This window comes from Heloderma suspectum, chromosome 5, assembly GCF_057233095.1.
Source record: "Heloderma suspectum isolate Gila_16-S chromosome 5, 16-S_ref, whole genome shotgun sequence".
In the NCBI taxonomy this organism is placed as follows: Eukaryota; Metazoa; Chordata; class Lepidosauria; order Squamata; family Helodermatidae; genus Heloderma; species Heloderma suspectum.
The window spans coordinates 178436889-178454014 of NC_139462.1; the positions used below are offsets into that span (position 1 = coordinate 178436889).

General features: G+C 43.8%; 2 protein-coding genes across 2 annotated transcripts; both read left to right on the plus strand.

Moving 5' to 3' along the window:
* Positions 1-2430: 2430 nt before the first annotated feature.
* Positions 2431-5386, plus strand: HOXA10 (homeobox A10). The gene is made up of 2 exons (XM_084858499.1): positions 2431-3450; positions 5112-5386. The coding sequence occupies exons 1-2, from the start codon at positions 2481-2483 to the stop codon at positions 5384-5386; spliced, it is 1245 nt and encodes a 414-aa protein (XP_084714625.1). The 5' UTR covers positions 2431-2480.
* A 7529-nt stretch (positions 5387-12915) lies between these two features.
* Positions 12916-16358, plus strand: HOXA9 (homeobox A9). Its single transcript, XM_084858500.1, has 2 exons — positions 12916-13586; positions 14846-16358. The coding sequence occupies exons 1-2, from the start codon at positions 13025-13027 to the stop codon at positions 15082-15084; spliced, it is 801 nt and encodes a 266-aa protein (XP_084714626.1). The 5' UTR covers positions 12916-13024; the 3' UTR covers positions 15085-16358.
* Positions 16359-17126: the final 768 nt, after the last annotated feature.

Below are 17126 nucleotides of genomic sequence, written 5' to 3' on the forward strand. Positions count from 1 at the left end.
GTGTGGGCGGGGTTCCCATTTAATTAAATTTAGAACTGTATTTATAACGCTAAGCCCATTGATAATAGGTTTTCTATATACTAGCTAATAAAACGATTCCTTCTATGGTATTAATTTTAGAAGAAGTGATATGGCCCTCGAAGGAATCTGATAAAGGCTTGTTCAACACACATTAAAACACTGTAAGGTAAGTCGAGCTTGGAAAATACAAACAATATTACTATAGGATGGGTGAAAGAGTGGGGGGGGGGAGGGAGAAGTATTTCTATAGGCTGCCAAATCGCTCCTAGTAGGTTTTCATGGTTCTATTTTTCTGGAAGCCACCAGTTAAAATTAGGGGTACAATTCTTGCTGGTAATCGGTGGGAGAGGAGGGAGTAAGTGGGGATGATTGTGGTAGCGGTGGGGATGCCTTGTCTTCCATAAAGATTTTATGGGTCCTCTAGAGTTGCAACAACCTCCACTAAGCTTCCCATCCGACAACCAAGGAACTTCGGGAGGGCCCCTCCATTTTATCTTGCCTGGGGCAGCGGGTAGGGGGGAGGAATTCCCACTGGTGCCACCACTGTCTTCAGTACGCTTAAAAGGAACCCTGAAAGGGGCGGATGTCAAGAGGAGGAAGGGAATTTCCACATTCTAGGCACAACGAGGGCAATATTAATCCACCTGAGGCTTGACAGATCAATAATTTTGCTGGTGGTGGTGGGAAAGGCAGGCCACATGCATTATTCTTGCGATATTCTCCAGGTAGCCACATTGTATGAAAGCCAAGGGTAAGTGGCTGGGTCTGCAAAGCCACCCTCCACACGCGCCAGGCTTGGGCAGAAGCGAAGCCGGTGCCTCGCCTCCCCGATTTCTTTGGCGTTCCTTCGCGCTTTTGAGAGCTTTATGGACGGGGACGTGGGTGCCAAAACGGAACAGAGCAGAAGATTTACGGCACAATATTGAATTGTTCAAAAGAATATTCTTACTCGCTTGGGAACAGAGACAGGCGATCATTTAAGTCCTACCAGCTGGGGCGGTTTGGAACGGGAGATGCTAAACACGAATTCGTTGCCGTTTTATGTTAAAAAATAATAACAATGAACAATTCCAGAAGACGCCATGGACAGTGAGGTCTGTTATTGCTCCAGATCCAGTCTGAATGATTTCCAAACAACATCAGCCAAGTATGCGAGAGAGAAACAGGGCTCTTCTCCATTATAAAATCTGTCTTCCCTGTCTGCCGGTTTCTGTCTGCTAGGTATCTGCTAGCTCCGCCACAATTACATATTGACTGTACAGCAGTGTCTAGCAGCTCCCGTTAGCCTTTTATGAATGGGAAGAGACTGCATATATAACAGCGGAAAGAGAATCATCCAAATGAAGCTATTTAGAAATAATGTTCAGGTTGTACATCTCTTGAATCCATAGTTGGGCTGAGCAGCTATATTTTTTGTAATCAAATATTTCTGTGTAGTGCTTAGTGTTTCGAATACTTGCTTGCTTAGAAATTAGAGATAAGGTCATATTGTTACTGTTCCTTCTGCAGCACTAGACCAGATTTTTTCACTATGAGGGTCTTGAGCACTTTTAATTCTTACTATTTTTAAGTGGAGAGCCACTTTTAAGGATGCAGTCTTATGCACACAAGCCCCCAATGAGCACAGTGACTCTTATTTCTGAATTAAACGAACAAAACATGCATGGGACTTGTGTACAAAGTGAGTCTCAGGCATGAGAATTTTCTTCATTACAGTAGTTGACATCTTGAGGAGTCATTGGGTGACTTTATGACGTCCGTAAACCTTCAGTGGTAGTGAGAAGGTCAGATTTGGTTTAGAACTTCCAGTGGCCCATGATACATAATCACCATTCTCAGCATCGTAACACTAAAGTAGGTAAGCAAATACATGTCCCATAGCCTCGCCATAAATACTGGGACTCGGTGGCGTTATTAATTTCATCAGAGCCACGGCTTCTGCAGTGAGATGGTAAAGCGTTGGGAGGAATGTTGGGGCGCGCGGGAGGGGGAGGAACAGGGACGTTGAAAGGTTCACTCACAGATCACTTTATGATCTAAACACTTAAAACCCATCTTGCTCCTTTCCAGTTTTATATTAACACATATGCTAATAGAAGCCTGCTAAATTATGGGTCACATTAAAAATTCTGCAAATTGTTTTCTATTGTTTCCTCCCCCCCCCCATCCCCTTGGTTGTGCAACCATCGACATGTATTTCTCCCCCTCCTCACCTCCTTCTAGACAGGCAAATGCAGCAATGTGTAAAACATCGATTACACATGGAATATAGATATATTTCATAAATACATATATAGATATATATTAAAAAAAATTCAGAAATGGACCGGAGAGCGCCTCAGTGCCTACGAAACCAAACTGGGAGGGGTTGCTAGTGAGGGCTGGGTTTCCATTGGCTGCACGCACTTGCCGTGGCGCGGGGGTATCTCTAATCATATTCAGCATGTTTTGCACAAGAAATGTCAGCCAGAAAGGGCTATCTGCTCTCTTCGCCCAATTATTCCTCGGCAATCATGGCATGCTCCGAGAGCCCTGCTGCAAACTCTTTTTTGGTGGACTCGTTGATCAGCTCAGTCTCAGGCAGAGGGGAAGGAGGAGGAGGAGGAGGAGGAGGTGGTGGTGGTGGTGGTGGTGGTGGTGGAGGAGGAGGAGGAAGCGGCGGTGGAGTTTCAGGAGGCGGCGGCGGCGGCGGCACCGGCAGCTACTATCCCAACAACAGTGTCTACCTGCCACAGACGTCCGATCTGTCCTATGGGTTGCAAAGCTACGGACTTTTCCCCGTCCTGAGCAAACGCAATGACGGCCCTTCCCCGAGCATGGTGTCCGCTTCTCACACGTACATGTCAGGGATGGAAGTCTGGCTAGATGCCCCCAGGACTTGCCGCCTGGAAGAGCCCGAGAGCCCGCAGGCGACCTCCTGCTCCTTTGCGCCAAGTATCAAAGAGGAGAGCTCCTATTGCCTGTATGACTCTGATAAGGGCCCCAAAGAGGCGGCGGTCACCGACGTGTCGACTTTCCCAAGGCTAAGCTCAGAGGTCTGCTCCATGAACAACGTGACCGCCGGGGTGCCCGTCCCAGGCTACTTCCGCTTGTCTCAGGCTTATGGCACCCCCAAGAGCAGCAACGGAGGCAGCAGCTACAGCACCAGCAACCACCATCATCACCCCCACCACCCGGGGCACATGGTTGCTGCTTCCCAGTTCGCCCCGCACCCTCAAGTGCGCTTTGAGACCCCTCCAGCTTTGCCTCCGGCAGTCCCACCGACAGATCTGGGGAGCAAAGAAAGCGAAGATTCTCCCCCACCCAGCACTTTGGCTTGTGTTTCCCAACGGGGGGAGGAAGAAGGTCACGCTTCCTCTTCAGCCGCAGAAGAACTCTCCCCGGCTCCTTCAGAGAGCAGCAAGCCGTCCTCTGAGAAAGAAACCCTAGGTAAGCAAAAGAAAGAGACAAAAGAGGGGGGAAAGTATTATCCCCCCAAACAGAAAGGGGAATCGCTCAGCACTAAGCCCCCTCTTCAGCCAAAACGAGCATTCGACCAGCCCGCAAAGAGGGGGCGGCTTAGGTTGACCCACTGAACTGCCTTTCCTATTTGGGCGCTGGGATGCAGTGTGTGTGTGTGTGTGTGTGTTTATACAATTACACAGACACTCACACACACTGGGAGTCGGGGAGTGTGTGTGTATACGTCAATTATATGTATACATCGATATATATAGATATAGATATATTGTGTGTGTGTGTGTGTGTGTGTGTACACACACACACACACACACACATATATATATATATATATATAATATTGATGCCCACCCCTTCGTCTTTATAAGCACTGGCACAGAGCAATCAAAAAAAGGAAAAGTGTTTTGTTTTGTTTTTAACAAAACAGTTTTCCTTCCATGCCCAAAGTGATGCAGAAGTGCCTGAAGAGATAACATAGATGTTTGTAAAGCGTCCAAAGTAAGCAAGAGGCCAGCGCCAATAAATAAACTCATTAACAGGCTAAGTTCTAGTTTACGATCCTGGATGCCTTAAAAAAAAAAAAAGCAGATGGATGAAATTCTCCTTCCCTGAAGTACTATCAAATGAGACTGGAGATTGCACTGAGACTGTTCTTCAAGGCTTAAGGAAGCTTCTATGATGAATAGACTGAAGGCCATTGAAAGGAATGGGAGTGGTGCAAGAGCCCTACAGGGTTCCTTTTCTATGCCCATTCATTTCGATGGGGCTTCTACAGGAGACCTTTCTTGTGCATTATGCCCTTTAAAACGGGAACCTCCCCAGAGTAGGGCTTTTTAGATACTGGTTTCTCACCAAGAATTCTGAAATAGATTGTAGTGAAATATGTGATGTGTATGTGTGTGTGTGTATGCATACCTGTGTGTGCACATACAGACAAAGCACTATTTTTTTTATATCTCAAACTATACAATATAACTATATAAAAATAAATGTATAAGTAAGTTTTTTAAATGAGTGGGTGTGTGCTAACCATCCCACCACTAAACTGTCAAACTGTTTAAATGAAATGAATATGTAGGAAATGGAAACTTTTAGTGTGATCCTATCCATGTCCCACTGAATTAAACGGGTCTAAAACATTTATTAGATTGCAGCCTTAATTGGCTAACAGATTTGGGCAGAAAAATTCTCAGAAGGAGAAAAAGCACAGCAGTTTTAAACATAGCAACTCATTTGTCTTTGTTACGTTTTCAAATCATTGGGTGTTTTCCCTTGAAACACGCGCTTTGAGAAGAGATTATTAACTTACAACAGAACCAAAAGTCCAGTGGGCTGCCACTGCCAAAGGCACTCACTCGTATTCGTTTTCGTCCATGTCAATTGCAAAAGCGACCAGCGTTGTCGGATGAACGAGAAGAAACCAAGTCCGTGGGAAGCAGGAGAGTGTTAATAATGCTCTCTCGGCACTTTTTAGAGGCTAGATTTTAAGGGAGAAACACACACACCCAACCTAAAAGGAAAGCCTTGATGCTCATAGAAAATCTTCTCAGATTTAAACACAGCAGTAAGTACATCTTTGTCTTTTCCTGGTGTTACCTGGTAATGTCCCTGTCTTATTCTCTTAAAACTAGGCAACTCCAAAGGAGAGAATGCAGCCAACTGGCTCACCGCAAAAAGTGGCAGAAAGAAACGATGCCCATATACCAAGCACCAAACCCTCGAGCTGGAGAAAGAGTTTCTGTTCAATATGTACCTGACTCGTGAGCGTCGCCTAGAGATCAGCCGCACGGTCCACCTAACAGACAGACAGGTTAAAATCTGGTTTCAGAACCGCAGGATGAAACTGAAGAAAATGAACAGAGAGAATCGGATTCGAGAGCTCACAGCCAACTTCAGTTTCTCCTGATGAACCTAAAAGACGCATCGTTATGGTCTAAACAGCCAGCCCCACCCCCTCCAGGCGTTTCGCTACTCGCACCTGCCTGGGTTTGAACCTTCCGATTACATTGTCAGCTCTTGGTAAATGATTTTGTTGGGATAAAGCCATAAGGATACACACCCTATACCATATTCTTGTACTGCCCTTATTTTCACACTCGTTTCTGGAAAGTCTGAAGCTGAAAAATAGTATTTCTAGAACCCTAGATGCCTAGTCTCGCCACCACCACCACCACCCTTTCAGAAGCCAAACGAAGCTGAAAGCAAATTGCATCTCTTCTCTCTCCCCGCCCCCGCCCCCGCCCCCATGATAGGTGGTGTAGGCACACTGGGTTAAGTGTTATTTTCCAATCATTTAAATTTGGCCACACTGTATTTAATAGGGATCATGTTTATTTTTGTTTTTTCTTGTACAGCCATGCTAAGAAAATGGTGTGCGAAGAAAATCAGGTTATATGGTGTAAGGTTATCTGGTGTAAGGAGCCAAGACTTTGCGTGTATTGGTTTGTTCGTTTGTTTCCCCTAAATGTTTAATATTACAGCTTTAAAGGTTTCCATGAAGAAAAAAACCGAGAGACCTCTGTCCTCCTCCTCCCTTGAAAGGCAGGAAAGGTTTTGCGTTCCTTACTGGCTAAATTATTACACTTTTTGGCTGTAGGCAATACTTAAGGTAGTTTTTTTGTTGTTGTTGTTCTTGATTTGGATGCGATATCGCTAGTTACGCTTGACAAGCACATCCAAAGGAAGAAAGAGAAAAGAAAGAGAAATCTCCCTGCTTTGGGTGGGGAAAAATAACTTTGCCCACTCTATCCACGGGGAAGTGTGTTATTCTGTGGCTATGGACCACCAGAAGGATTTTCTGACTGTGTGAGACAATGGGGAGACAATGCCCCCTAGTTCTTTGATACTGTGAAGTTACATGCATTGCAAAGGTCAAGCGTGTAGTACAAAGAGAAGAAATAATAATCTATGAATACAGATATGTATAAATGTTTATTAATATTATTATTAAAATGCCAATACAGTTTGAAGCAAAGCATTTGATATCATTATTCTAAATGTTAGTCCTAGTTCTATCTTGTTCTTTCCTTAAAGATGAATAAATTAATATTGTAATGCTGCTGTGCGTGGAGCTAAAACAAAACTCAACAAGATGGAGACACTGTTTATGTTCTCTTAGAAGAATAAAAGACGTGGAATGACCCCCCCCCCTTTTTAAAAAATCCTTGGTTTTGTGACTGTTTATTCTCAGGGTCATACTTTTAGATCTCCAAGAACTTTTACAACAGGGAGTAGTTCGCCCGCGCCCCCTGCAATTACTTTAGGAATCTATTTAAATATTACCTAGACAGTCGTAATTTGTCTGGGCCATATAGCAATGGTGCTGTAAGGTTTGTCCGCTTTTGTTCCGTTTTATGACTTGCTAGTATATCTGGATTGTTGCTGTCTTGGACGAGTGGTTTCAGTTGAGTAAGTAGCCGCAGACAGAGGAAGCCACGGACTATTTCTTTCAGTGTTGAGGATTAGTTTTATTTTATTTAATCTTCTTTTCTTTTAAATTCACGAGGATCAGTATAAACTATCCCGAGCTATTTTCAACGCGAAAGGAAAACCTAGATGGCTCAAAAGCAAAGTGAAAAGGTGAGCAAGTGGGAATTCGGATCTTAAGACTAGTTCTCTCCTAATCTAGCAGCTTTTCCGCCATGTTTGTCCCTCTCCTACCTGGCTGTGTGCGGATGTTAGGTTCTGTATCACTGCTTGTTTATCAACTCAAAAATCCAGACAAAGGCAAATGAGGAGGGAGGGGGAGAGAGAGAGAGAGAGAGAGATGTGGGGTAGGTGGGGGGCCTGAATGGGATATAACTATTTTTCCCCCCAGGGAAGAAACAGACTTTGAACCCGGGCATCCTGATAGCCTTTGGCTGTTTATGAGGGACCTTATCGCTCACAGCCTGTGTCTCTTCCCAACCCCCCCTTTTTTCCTTTAAGTTATATGAAGAATTTTTCAAGACGTGTCTACACAAAAACGTTTCTTCTGAAACTATTAAAAAAACCCAGCACCATTAAAAACAAACACCGTGGAGAGTATGTAGACGGAACTGACGACTGCAGCGGGAGACGAGGAGGCGAAGGGGGGCAAAGGGAGTGATGAAGTCACGTTGCTCGTTTTTATTTGTATTTTATTTTTATTTTTTTCTAGCGCAACCCATTTGCTTAAGGAAAGCGGCTATGGGGAGTCCTCTTAATTAGGAGGCTGAGAACTGGTCGGTGATTTAGGTAGTTTCATGTTGTTGGGGCTGGAGCTCTCTCTCTCTCTACAGCACGAAACTGCCTTAATTACTTCAGTTTGTAATCATCAACCGGGTGTATTAATAAGCGCGCGAGCAAAAACATAATAATACTGCCTTTAAACACGGAAGAAATGGGGGGGGGGGGGAAGAGGCGGCTTACAAACTGTCTCCTGTAGGCGTCAAGTTTCAATGCCATTATTCCCTTACCTGCGCCGAAAATGTCCCGTCCTTCCATGCTGCCTTAAATAAATATTACAGACAAGGTGGAGAAACTAATTCTTAAGAAACTAATGGAAGAGACCTTCAAGGTTAGCCAAGATCCGTTGACTTCTGATTTTTCATACAGATTTCCTTCAAGGTCAGGTACATTTTACATTATAGGAATCTCCTCCATTTCTTGTCTAATCTGGATTTTCGGGTATTTTGTTATTGTTGCTGCTGCTGCTGTTCCTGGAGTGTGTGTGTGTGTGTGTGTGTGTGAATGAGTTTTTGTTTTTTGTTTTGCTTTCTAATGGAACAGGGAATATTGCACTGCCCATTTCATTCACTCTTCCATGTACTCCTCTGTAAAAATGAGAGAACGTGGTAGCGATTTCTAGCCCAGCTTCCTGGGGACTGCTTCTCTCTCATTATATTTTATTGAGCTATATTGTCTTATGAAGGCGCGCGGGCACGCACACGCACACACACACAAGCACACCCCTCCCTCTCCCTTTACTTACAGCGGTGGCATTCAGAATCTCTCTGCTTCGCGGTTATTCCCCCCATATCTAAAACCTCTCTTCCCAAACTGCGTAGGAGATTAAGAATCTATGGCACCAACCGGCGCCTACCTGAAGGCGCGCGGGGAGGCGGGAGAGACGATAAAAATCGGTGAAAACCCCCCGATTTCTCGATGGCTCACAAGGCCTCGGTTACGATCATTATTGGAGTGGGTCCGGGCGCCGGCATGGCATTCCAATGAGGTGGAATAAGCAACAGCGACCTCGTTTGGGCTCAGGGAGAGCTGTACTCTAGCCTTTTATGTACAGCGAGGCGAGAAGGCGAGGCAGCGTCTTGTTTACATCAGAATCACAGTTTACCGCTGCTGTAAATGAACAAGACCTCTCCCTTGCGGGTGTCGATGAGGAAAGGGGGGGGGTGTTGAGAAGGGCATGGGAATATTCTTTCTAGGGGGGGGGGAGTTCCACCACTTTTTGAACGGTTCAGATCTCAGAGTATAATTAAGGGGGGGGGGAGGGATGGAAATCATATTTGCTTAATTTTTTTTTTCGCCTGTCCTTGCTGGAAACGGGCGACTTTGCCATGACAGAACAATTTAAATGGCAATGCCAGAAGATACGCACACGGGGTATTGTTTGCCTATCCTAGATGCATTATTTTTCACACAGACACGCACACACAGAGACGTACATATAAACATCATCAGATACGTGTGGGTGCGTGTCTGTGCCTGTGTGAAAAATAATGCATCTTAATAATAATGCATGTACGTGCCTAAGGCTTGGATCTGGAGGGCATAAATGTAGAGGCCACAGAAAAATACACAGAGGACACTTTTGATTAGGTTAATCTAAAAAGGCTACGCTTGAGTATATAGAGTCTCGTGCTTCTTCTAAATCATTTGGTGATTCCGCGATCATTTATCCCATGTAAAGTTTTTTGGGTTTTTTTTAAAGAAAAATCCCCCCCCCCCGCCGAACTCTCTAAAACCATCACCTCCACCACAGTATTTATCCAAATTCTAATGGCTTTTAAAAGAAAAAAAAAGTGTATGTCTCTCTATGTGTACACATGTGTGTATGTGGAAAGATTTTAGACAGACAGACAGACAGGATTAGCCATTTCTTTGGGTGTAAAATATGTAGGAACCAGTTTAGTGATTAGGACAGACTATGTAAAAACAAAAAACAACCCTGTAACATAAAGGGTGGTGCTAGAGTTTCTTTCCTTTGATGCATCCAGTGGGTAGATTCAAGGATTTAATCTTAAGCCTTAATATATAAATTTAAAACTCTTGAGTGTGACTCTATGTACACTACGGCTGTAACCATTATACACTTCCTAGGACGTAAGTCCTGTTGAACTCGTTGAGTCTTACTTCACAATAGACATGGATAGGATTGCATTGTAATTTGGGAATATACTTTAATGAGAACAATATGACATTTTAGAATTTAGGAGAAACTATCCTGAAAAGCTATCTGGGAATCACTGTCTATGAGGTGTTACATTCAGAGGCTGCAACCATAAACACACTTAACTTGGAAATAAGACCCAAATATGTGTGTTCTGAGTAAGGACCAAACTCTGGGAGCCACCTTAATCAGACGTTTACTTCCATGGGAATATAATCTCAACTCTAGGCGACCAAAGAGCCTTTCTCCATTTTTATATTGTGATTTTCATTGTATGACAACTATACGAGCTACAAAGCCTGGTTAAAAAACATTAGAGGTCTGTTATTCGGAAATAAAAATATCCGCATAGAATGAAAAAAAATAGTGAGGGTGACCTAGGAAGTGTCTTACTTATCCCTTTCTATCATTTATCCCGTACTACACTTTCGAACTAAAATTAATTCCATCTGCCTAAACTCTTTAATTGCAATTGTTCAACAGACTCCAATGTTAGGAATATATGGAGCCTCTCTTCTAAGTGGAGCCTAATTCTTCTAGTTCCCATTTTAGGAAGCTAATCAGAAATGAAAATTCACTGCCGCTTCCCGAAACCCAAAACGTAATAAAAACACTTAGGAATCCTGCTGTTAAGATTATTTTTTATCCTTCAAGGAGGAAGGAAGTTCTGAAAACATATACCACAACAGCTGACTCTCGATTTTAAACAAAAAATGACGTAAGACTTCCGTCTTTCCAGGAAATAAATAGACTAATAACACTTTTTCCCCTATCCTCTTGCGGATATTTCACTACAGCATTCACAGAATTAAGTTGCAATTCCATAAGAAAACCTTGTGTAAATTTTAAAATGACTTGGGGGGTGGGGGAGGGGGAGATTGCCAACAACGCCTGCTCGAAATTGTCAGTGTTTAGATCTGTGCAATATTAATTGTTTCTTGTAATCTCAATACCTTATGTCAAAAAAAGACCACTAACTGCTATTTTTTCCTCAAGATTAGCTATTGGAGACTTATGAAAGAAGAAAAGAACGCTGACGTGATGTGAAACTAATGAGAAACATACCTTATGCATGCCGAATATTCACACGTGAATTTAATTAGCACGCAGTTCCCCTACTATTTGACAATTTCTAGTCTTCATAAGACTTCTTCAATGTTTTTTTTTTTAAAAAAATAGAGAGATTTGGAACGATCCTCCTCCAGCTTCCCTCCTCCCACTCTTGAGTCATTTTTTTTTCTTTCAAAAATCAGACAAATAAATAAGTTAAGGAATCCTTCCTAGAAGACAATGAATTCTAATACCACAGACAGACAGCATTTAGCCAGTACTTTAATTCACAACACTGGACTTGATCTGAGAGCCGAATCACCTTTGTTTTGGTTTTGGTTTTTCTCTAGAGAGTTGTAACCCTCCGCTCAGTTATACAGAGAAGCCATAGAACGTGCCAGGACGTAAATAACTATTTTACACTTAAAATCCGGTTGCTCGGGAAAGAATGTGATCCCAGTCTGAAATGCAACGGGGAAGCGGGGTGCCTCTAGAGCCAGGCGGAAGGCAATCTTTTTCTCCTCTTGCCTTCATGCATACTTAGGAATTAATTGTCATCAGGGAAAATGTTCCCCATGCACCCGCACATACACAACCGCGGGCACACACTCGCCAGAGCTGAGCTTTATCCGTTCTATATTGAAGGTGTAGTTACACTTCAGGAGGAGAGACAGGGAGGTTTACAGTCCCCTAAGCATGGATCCTCGTTGCAATCAACTTGATCGAGGGGGGATGTGTGCCCCACTTTATGTCTTCTGCAAAACCCCAGGTTCTGTGCTGTCCCTTCTCTTTAGTTGGTGTCGCTTTTTTCCTTCCCCCCACTTTTCCCCAAGAAATGGCATACTTGCCTGCTTATCTTGGAGCGCGCGGCATTCCGCACTCCCCAAAGACATTCTGGCTAAGATTATGCAAGCTGCAGGAACATCTAACAATAAAAAACTATATATATATATATATATATATATATATATATATATGTGTGTGTGTGTGTGTGTGTGTGTGTGTGTGTATGTATGTATATAATTACCTCCTACAAGTGCAGGTTAGGAAGTATTTGTGGCAAAATTTCAATATATCATGTCATCCTTTACCCTGCTTCTGAAATTATTAATTTCTTGCAGGATGGGGGAAGAGGTTTCTTGTGAGTCTGAAGGTGGGTGTTTGGGATTTCTGGTGAGTGATTCTTGGTTGTGGCTCCGATAACTCTTAGATCGGAGGTGCCTATAAAGATGCAAATTTCGATATCGATTTGAAATCTCCCTCTTGTTCTTGTCCTCCTCTGCTGTGGCGTGGTAAAGGAGGAGGCAAAGTCGGGAGGAGAATTGTGTTGGATTTGACTTTTCACTGCCAACTCTGAACTCAACGGCACAGTATTATTTACAGTGAGTTCCCAAACTAAACACAATAGTATAATTTAACCTTTCCAGGCAGTCGTAAATTTTTACTGCTGTGAAACACAGCAATGCAAATGAATATGCTCGTAGTTACTGACTTAATAACAACCCCGTGGCTCCCGAAACAATAACTCCTTATGAAATATAATAAATATATATATTTAAATACAGTATACCGTCAATGTTATTTTCCTGTTTTATGGCTTCAATTACTGTATAATTTTGTGGGAAGGTCTCCGATCACAAGAACAGCAGCCTGTCTCTTTTTGTGTGTGTCTGTGTGCGCGCCCCCCCTTTCTTTCCTCTTTTTGTGTGTGTGCAAGGAACACGAACTACTGATGGGATGATTAATTATAATATAAAATAGTCCGCTTAAAAAAGGGCGGCATTCCCCCCTCCCCCAAATCTGATCTTTTAATCGCATTTGGCCACAATTAAAACAAACTTTGCCGTATAACTCGCCTCGCCCTTTGCATAAAAAAACATATGGCATTGCTATAAAGATGATGACTGGAAAACACTGACCCATTAATAGCCTGCGGACTGATTTATACTTTATTGTTCTGCTGCCCGGCCACGTGACGCGCGGCAGCCAATGGGCTGACAGACAGCCTTCAACTTATTAGGTGACTGTACTTCTTCGCAAGGACCAAGTTGTTACATGAAATCTGCAGTTTCGTAATTTCGCCAGGTCTTCTTCGCCTCTCGTTTGGACTGGGCTGGGCTGCCTTGGATGGCTATGTCTTCCTCGGGGACGCTCAGCAATTACTACGTGGACTCCTTCCTCCTGCACGAGAGCGACGAGCTGGTGCAGTCTCGGTATGGCTCGGCTCCCCTGGGCCAGCCCGCCCGCCAGGCGAGCCTGGCCGAGCACCCCGAATTCACCCCCTGCAGCTTCCAGTCGAAGGCGTCCGTCTTCAGCACTTCCTGGAACGCCGTGCACCCGCCGAGCGCGAGCAATGTGCCCGCCGTCTACCACCCGTACGTGCATCACCAGGCACCAATGGCAGCGCCCGAGGGCAGGTACATGCGTTCGTGGCTCGAGCCTCTGCCGGGTTCCTTGTCTTTCCCCGGCTTGCCGGCCGGCCGGCATTACGGCATTAAACCTGAACCGCTCACGGCCAGGAGGGGTGACTGTACCACCTTTGACACGCACGCACTCTCTCTGACTGACTATGCTTGTGGTTCTCCTCCAGCTGATAGGGATAAGCAAGCCAACGACGGGGCGTTCTCGGAAAACAACCAACACCACGGGGAGAACGAGGCAAACGGAGACAAGCCCCCGCTCGATCCAAGTAAGCGCATCTACTGCCTTGGCAGAGCGGCCGGGCTTGGAGAATGAGAGAGCGGGAGAGGGAGAGGCAGGCAAGCCGGCGGGCGGGCGGGCGGGCAGGGCTCCTCTGCCTAGGCTGGTTCGCCAGGCGCGATCCATCTTGGCTATGCGGCAGGGCTGGGGGGGTGGGGGGGTGCTCCTGGCGTCACGGAGCGAAAAGACAGCGCTGCGGCACCACTGAGGTTAAGTGTGTGTGTCTGTGCGTCCTCTTGGTGGCACGAGCCTTTCTGAGCGACAGTAAACTCGGCCAGGTAGAGCTGGGTGCGTTGAGCCTCTTTTGGCGACAGTATGCTCGGTCCGCTGGAACGGCGCGCGTTCCTCAGTTCTAGCCAGCCTTTCCCTGTCACAGTGTGCAGGGGGGCGTCACAAGCGTGTTTCCAGGGTTCACGCTTCAGCTGTAAAGCTGAGATTGGGAAGAACCGGGCGGGGGAAGGAGGGAGGGAGTGAGGGAGAGGCGATGGTCCTCCCGAGCCATCACAAGTTACTTTGGAGAGGGGGGGGGGGCAAAACAAAACATTGGATGTGAATCTGATCCCTGTAGTGACGAACAGACTCGCTGGGAAAGCCAAGAGCGACAACTGCGGGCTTCTTTCTTTCTTTCTTATGTATTTATGCCTTCCCTCGGTGTTTAACTAAATAACCAGATCAATATACACACACAGAGATGCAAATCGGGTTCATAAGGAAAGCCAGGCTAATAATTAGCTCGCTGTAACGTGTTGGCGTGTTCCCTTATCTCTTTGAAAGCTTCAAGTGGTGACATAAGAGAAAGTGAGAATTAAAAACTGAAATATGCCAAATGACACTCTATTCTCAGGGGCCGTCCAACAGCCTTTTCTTTTTCTTTTTGTTTTTAATGTGGGGGAGGGAGGGAGAGAATTCAGGGGGGCTGGGAGGAGAGAGAGAGAGCAGGAAAGGTTGGCTTTGAAAATACACTCTATATAAACAATATAAAGGAGAGACGAGATGGCCGGTGGGGTTTTACTGCGAAGTAATTCTACGTGACCTCTCCCTATGTCCCTGGTCTGAGTGCATTATGTCTGCCCCGTCCTGTATGTCTATCCAAATGAAAGACATGTCGTAAACCACCAATATCAGGGCACCCATATGCTTCAAAGGGGGGGGGGGACACACACACGCCATAATAACGTGGGGGGGGGGGTGCGCGCGCGCGCCTGCAGGTCGTCTTCTCCTTCAACCTCTGGCGTTGTTTCCCTGCAGATAATCCGGCTGCGAATTGGTTACACGCGAGATCCACTCGGAAAAAGAGATGCCCCTACACCAAGCACCAAACGCTGGAGCTGGAAAAGGAGTTTTTGTTCAACATGTATCTCACCAGGGACCGACGGTATGAAGTGGCCAGGCTCCTGAATTTAACCGAGAGACAAGTGAAAATCTGGTTTCAGAACCGGAGGATGAAAATGAAGAAAATCAACAAAGACCGAGCGAAGGATGAATGAACGGCGCTCGCTTCGGCTGGAGGTTCATCACGTTTCAAAACAGCGAAATCTCCCTCTCCAGTGCAACACGACACAATTCCCCCCCACCCCCACCCCCGCCTCACACCCTGAGACTGTGTCCAGGCCTCACGTCCTTTTTTTAAATTATTGTTGTTGTTTGTCCTTGGCCAATCCAGCTCTTGGAAGCACCTTGCCAAAGTGCAGGGAGATCATGGCTGTGCCCCCGGTGCTATTGAAGAGGTACCATGAATTTCAGTTTTTGTAATCATAGGAAAGAAAAGGGGGGCAGTAATGCTCAAGGCTGATTTTGTTGGCTTGTCTAAATCTACCTGTCCTTCACGAAAGAAAGAAAGAAAGAAAGAAAGAGAAAACTACCTTTTTAATGCACAATTCTTTACGGACTGTATAGGTTAGTCAAAGTAGTTAATTTTATTTGCTCTTTGCGCAGCAGAGAGAGGTCTGCTCTAATACTTGAACACTGTGTTTTATTGTGGTAATTATATTTGTGACTCAATTTTCTGTGCTTGGGTGCTGTACCAGACGTGATTGTGTAAGCTAGAATTCAATTTGAACTCAGGTCGTTTATTAAAAAGTTGCATAGAGTATAGCTCTGTAGTGTAAGGAGTCTTTTTTCTGTATCATTAGACAGTTAACCTTGGATTGTATGGGGAAAACAAACAATTCGCTCTCTCCCTTTCCCAAGTTTTAACCATAAAAGGGGGGGAAAATATGATATGGGATAGCAAATGACTCATGGATCCCCCCAGTTGTTTTGAAGCAAGTCATTTAAATATGCACACGTGATCTATATTATATATATATATAGTACAGTCTTCGTCAGTTGTATATATATAATCTATATATTAAAGAAAGAAACCCTTAATAATCAGATTAGCTTGAATATTGTTTTTGCACCCGTAAGCAGTTTTCAGATATCGGAGCTATACCTATATGTGAAAAAGGTAACTAACTACCTATGGTTTACGTTTTAAGTTTAATCAAATAATTTGATTCTTATTGTAATGAAGTTTAATTTTATTGATAATAAATTATACACTCTAAAAACCTACCTTTGGTTATTGTAGATTTGTATCAATTATTATTAAAAAATTAAAAGAAGTCCTGGAAGTTATGTTTATGCAGAAGCTACACTGTATATTTTGCAATAGTTACCTCATGGCCTACTGACCAAATAGTTGTGTCCAGAATGATATTTAACTTTTTGCTAAATAAAATATATATTGATTCTTTTATATTTGTGCTGTTTTAAGATTATTAAATGGCCACTGCTCCACCAAACCCTGCCCAGATATGGAATTTACCCTGGAGAGTAATCAAAATCCTAACCTTGATCCTTAACATGGTTACTTGAAAGTAAGCTCCATTGATTTTAATGGAATTTATTTCCAAGCAGTTGTGTTTTGGGTAACAGCTGTCCTACAGACTATGTATGAATATATATGTATCTGTATCTGTATATATATATATATATATATATACACACACACATACATGTATATATATATATATATACACACACACACATACATGTATATATATATATGGAATTTTGTACAACAAGATACTGTCCTATTTTTCTTGATTTAAATTATGTTGCTAAACCCAGACCATCTAATAATGTTATACTATCCAAATATTTAAAACTAACTATAGCTGGTATCCTGGAAGCCTTTAATTATTTGAGATGCTTGCATAGATGAGAACTTTTTTTAAAAAGAACCAGTCTGAAAGATTGGTGACTTTTTAAAGGAAAATCATGTGATCTAGAAAACCTTTTTTCATTTTTCACCTCTCATGTAAAACCAAATTGGTTTCCAAAGGTGAATAATCCATAGACCAAAACCATTGGTATGAAATTTCCTCCTTTATCTTCACATAGAAAGTACTCCCCTTACACAAAGTATTTCATCTTGCTTTCTCCATCTCCAGTATCCTTCAGCCAGGAAAATAAACACACTGCATTCAAATGCAGCTAAAAATGGTTGCTTTATCTGACAACAATGGACTTCTAAACTTTAGAA

Excerpts from the sequence above, each read along its gene's own strand:
- HOXA10 (XM_084858499.1), top strand. The coding sequence starts at position 2,481 with ATGTCAGCCAGAAAGGGCTATCTGCTCTCTTCGCCCAATTATTCCTCG. Across the intron at positions 3,451-5,111 it reads CTCTGAGAAAGAAACCCTAG|GCAACTCCAAAGGAGAGAAT; the intron begins GTAAGCAAAAGA and ends TCTTAAAACTAG.
- HOXA9 (XM_084858500.1), top strand. The coding sequence starts at position 13,025 with ATGGCTATGTCTTCCTCGGGGACGCTCAGCAATTACTACGTGGACTCC. Across the intron at positions 13,587-14,845 it reads CAAGCCCCCGCTCGATCCAA|ATAATCCGGCTGCGAATTGG; the intron begins GTAAGCGCATCT and ends GTTTCCCTGCAG.